This window comes from Plectropomus leopardus, unplaced genomic scaffold (genome assembly GCF_008729295.1).
Source record: "Plectropomus leopardus isolate mb unplaced genomic scaffold, YSFRI_Pleo_2.0 unplaced_scaffold6777, whole genome shotgun sequence".
NCBI lineage: Eukaryota > Metazoa > Chordata > Actinopteri > Perciformes > Serranidae > Plectropomus > Plectropomus leopardus.
This window is the reverse complement of record NW_024674577.1, coordinates 1-3,697: the sequence shown is the minus strand read 5'-3', so window position 1 is coordinate 3,697 and position 3,697 is coordinate 1. Positions and strand designations below refer to the sequence as shown.

The following is a 3,697-nucleotide window of genomic DNA, read 5'->3' as shown; positions in this document are numbered from 1 at the left end:
CACGTTCACTGTGACGTTGTTGCTTAGTGACGGAGTTCCAGAATCTGCGGCGACAACTTGGAACTGGAAAGTTTTCAGAGTTTCAAAGTCGAAACTTTTCAGCGCCAAAATATCCCCGGTTTCAGAGTTTATGTTGAGAAACGAGGTCACTTTATTATCATCGCTTCCATCTCGGATAATATGATAGGAAATGTCTGCATTTTTATTTTCGTCACGATCAAAAGCTTTTACAGAAAACACAGAGACTCCTGGTTCATTAGCTTCAGTAACATAGAAAGTGTAGGGACTCAGTGAAAACTCTGGACTGTTGTCATTCACATCGGATACTACGACGCTTATAGTCTTTTCAGATGACAATGACGGCTGGCCAGCGTCTTTTGCAACTACTGTTAGAATATATTGTGACTTTTTTTCTCTATCCAAAGGGGCTTTAGTCACCAATGAGTACATATGGTCTTGTAAAGATGGTGACAAAGCGAAAGGAACGTTTTCATTTACAGCGCAAATAACTTTTCCATTGAGACCAGAGTCCAAGTCATTTACACTAATAAGAGCAACTGTAGTTCCAGGTCTGGAGTCTTCAGGAATTGAGCTCGAAAATGAGGTAACTTCAATCTCAGGTGCATTATCATTCACGTCAACTATCTTAATAATGACGCTTTTTTGTGTCGCCAGAGGAGCCAGACCTTTATCTGATGCTTGAATTTCAATCTCGTATTTGTCTTTCTCTTCATAATCTATGAAGCCTTTCACAGTGATCTCCCCTGTTGATGGATTAATATCAAAAAGCGTTAGTAGTCTATGACTCACACTGTTGCTGAACGAATAAACTACTTCTCCGTTTGGTCCTTCATCTAAATCAGTTGCATTTACTTGTATGACTGTTGTACCTGCTGGAGCGTTTTCAGATAGCGTAACAGAATAAACACCATTAGAGAAAACAGGTGTGTTATCATTAACATCTAAAACATTTACTATAATATTCATTTCGCCAGATTTCGGTGGTTTCCCTCCGTCCGATGCGGTCAGCACTAATGAATGGCTTCCCGCTGCCTCCCTATCCAAAGGTTTCTGCACAATCAATATAGGTATTTTACCGTCTTCTCCCTTATCCTTAACTTCTAAACGAAAGTGGTCATTGGGGCTGAGTTTATACTGCTGAACAGTGAAAGGGCCACCGTCTGGATCTCGTGATGCTTTTAACGGAATACGTACTCCAGGCAACACAGACTCCGAAATCTCCAACATTTTCTCTTTCTCTGGGAAACTGGGAGAATGGTCATTTATATCCAGGACTTCCACTCCAACATAGTGTACCTCAAGTGGATTTTCCAGAACCGTTTTTAGATTTATGAAACAGGTACTGCTGCGCTCGCACACCTCTTCTCTGTCAATCTTTTTGCTCACATACAGGATGCCGTCATTCTGATCCACACGGAAAAGAGGTTCCATAGCACTAGAAACAATCCGATATTTCCTGTCTTTAAGTGTGCTTTTATCCAATCCCAAATCCTTCGCTATATTCCCGACCAAAGTTCCTTCTTTTACCTCTTCGGAGATGGAATATCTTAACTGCGCCGAGGCCACGCTCCACAATAGCACAACAACCACGCAGCCGACCCACCGTCTTCTCGTCCTTTTTGCCGCGGATCCTCTTTGTTCCATGATTTAAACAAATATGTTATCGATTCCTTACGGGATTAAAAACCGCGTTATAAGCGATTAATCAAACATGTCCGGGTATGCATATGTTCACTCTGTTTCGAAAATGCTACAATACACGACACGATGTTTACAAAGGCACCAGCAAGCCGCAAAGACATTCAGCCAGCATCGAACTGAGAGGGCTGTTAAGAGGTGGAACCAAAAATGCAGTGACGACAAGTTAAAGCCGTTATTTTCCAAACACACTGACACCATGCGATGTCATTGCTCACTGCAAGGAAATCAGAGTTTCTGCAGCTGGTGTTAATAGCACAACGGCACCTTGTAAGTTTATTAACGTTGGTGTAAGTATCAGGTGAGAAGATGCCTCCTCAAAGTGATTTAACAAGCAAGCCATATATTCCTCAAAATGAAGATGGAAACATCAAGTCCTTCAAAATTTGTGATGCATCCATTAAATAACTTTAAATTTTACTCGTTTGACATTTACAAACAAAAAGTATGATGCAAGTACATTCAACACAAAAATAGTTTGACATTTCTTACTATATTAACGGGTATCAGAACACCAAAGCAAAACGTTTCAGCACAATGGGCAGCAAATCAAGCCAATTAAAACTCGATTCTGTCACAAGTGTGACTTTATATCATACTGTATTACTGAAGCCCAGAAACCTCAAATCACATTAAGGTCTATGTGACAGTGTAGAATGTTTGACACTATGCAAACTCGTCTTTGATTATAATAGATTACTAGTATGTGTTTTTCAGAATAAAGTGAAAAAGAAGGATACCAAAAACTGACAAATGAGAGACCATGTGCATCAACCCAAAGCTGTAACAGCAAGTGTTGCAACAACTAAGTTTAAAAGTGCCTACACTGTGATTAAAATTGCAGCTGAAAACCCAGAGTACCATATAACTGTCCTAATTCACACAACAATATTATGATACCCAACAAGCAGTACTGCACATCCAGTACATGCAGTCGGTGAGGGACAATACCAATAATACAAGACCAAATGAATAGCACTGCCAGCTGAAACAAGTCAGGGCTCCCACAAATAACACCTTACCTCTCCAGATGTCCTCGTCCTGCCAGAGAGCTCTAGTCCATTCTCATGGCTGGGATATTCTCAAAAAGCCTTGTTACTTTTGACTGTCTTAGAAATCACCCACAGAAAATCAGCACCATGGCCAGTGAAAGCAACCTCCTATACCCTGTAATTTCGTGATTGCGTTTCTATTTTCAGTTTGAAAATAAATTTAAACAATATTTACTCTCAATCAAAACATGCCTTCACACTAGGCACCACAAAACATGTATCATGATTTGCGTTTTGCAGTTCTGCACACCTTTTTGATTAAGGCACTGTCGCACATTTTCAGCTCAGTAAACTTTAGGTTTTTCACTGGCATACTACGCTTGAGATTCTATGGGATGGCATAGCTTACTTTCTCATCATAACTTGGCTCAGTTAAGGGGTACAGACGAAGAGCGCACACACAGGCACTAATCACTCTTAATTCCGCTATCATTTGCTTGTCTGCAGTTATATATTTTAAAGCAATGTGGGAATGGAAGAGAGCTGTAAGAGGGTACAATTTGACAAATTAGCAAATCAACATAAAACCCCAAATAAGTCAAACAAGTTACCGCTGCAAAATAAATTGGCTCCAAACACTTCACATATCATTGCCTGAGAAAACCTGAAGAATATTAACCTAATATCAAATCTCCTTTTTCCCAGATGAAGACACTGAAGGTATTGACAAAGTACAAGTGAATCCTTACAAGGGCAAAGTGTAAAGTTGCCAGGGGAAACCAGGGAAGCCAACAAATCCAGTGCCATGCTGTGCAAAACATTAACCAGGTGTCCACAGTTTATATGTTTAAGAAAATAGCAGTTAGTAACAACACAGTCTGCATTTATGTTTTCCTTACCTCCCCAGATGCCCTCCTCCTGTCAGGGAGCACTAGTGTGTTCGCATGGCTGCCAGGGACTATAGTAGATCCTATACTCATTCTGGG

At 40.4% G+C, this 3,697-nt stretch overlaps 1 protein-coding gene across 1 annotated transcript; it reads right to left on the bottom strand.

Annotated features, from left to right (window-relative positions):
* Window positions 1-3: 3 nt before the first annotated feature.
* Window positions 4-1,665, bottom strand: LOC121939941 (protocadherin-10-like; the record flags this gene model as incomplete). The annotated part of the gene is made up of 1 exon (XM_042482847.1): window positions 4-1,665. A coding segment is annotated over exon 1 (1,662 nt), but the record flags the coding sequence as incomplete, so codon positions are not given.
* Window positions 1,666-3,697: the final 2,032 nt, after the last annotated feature.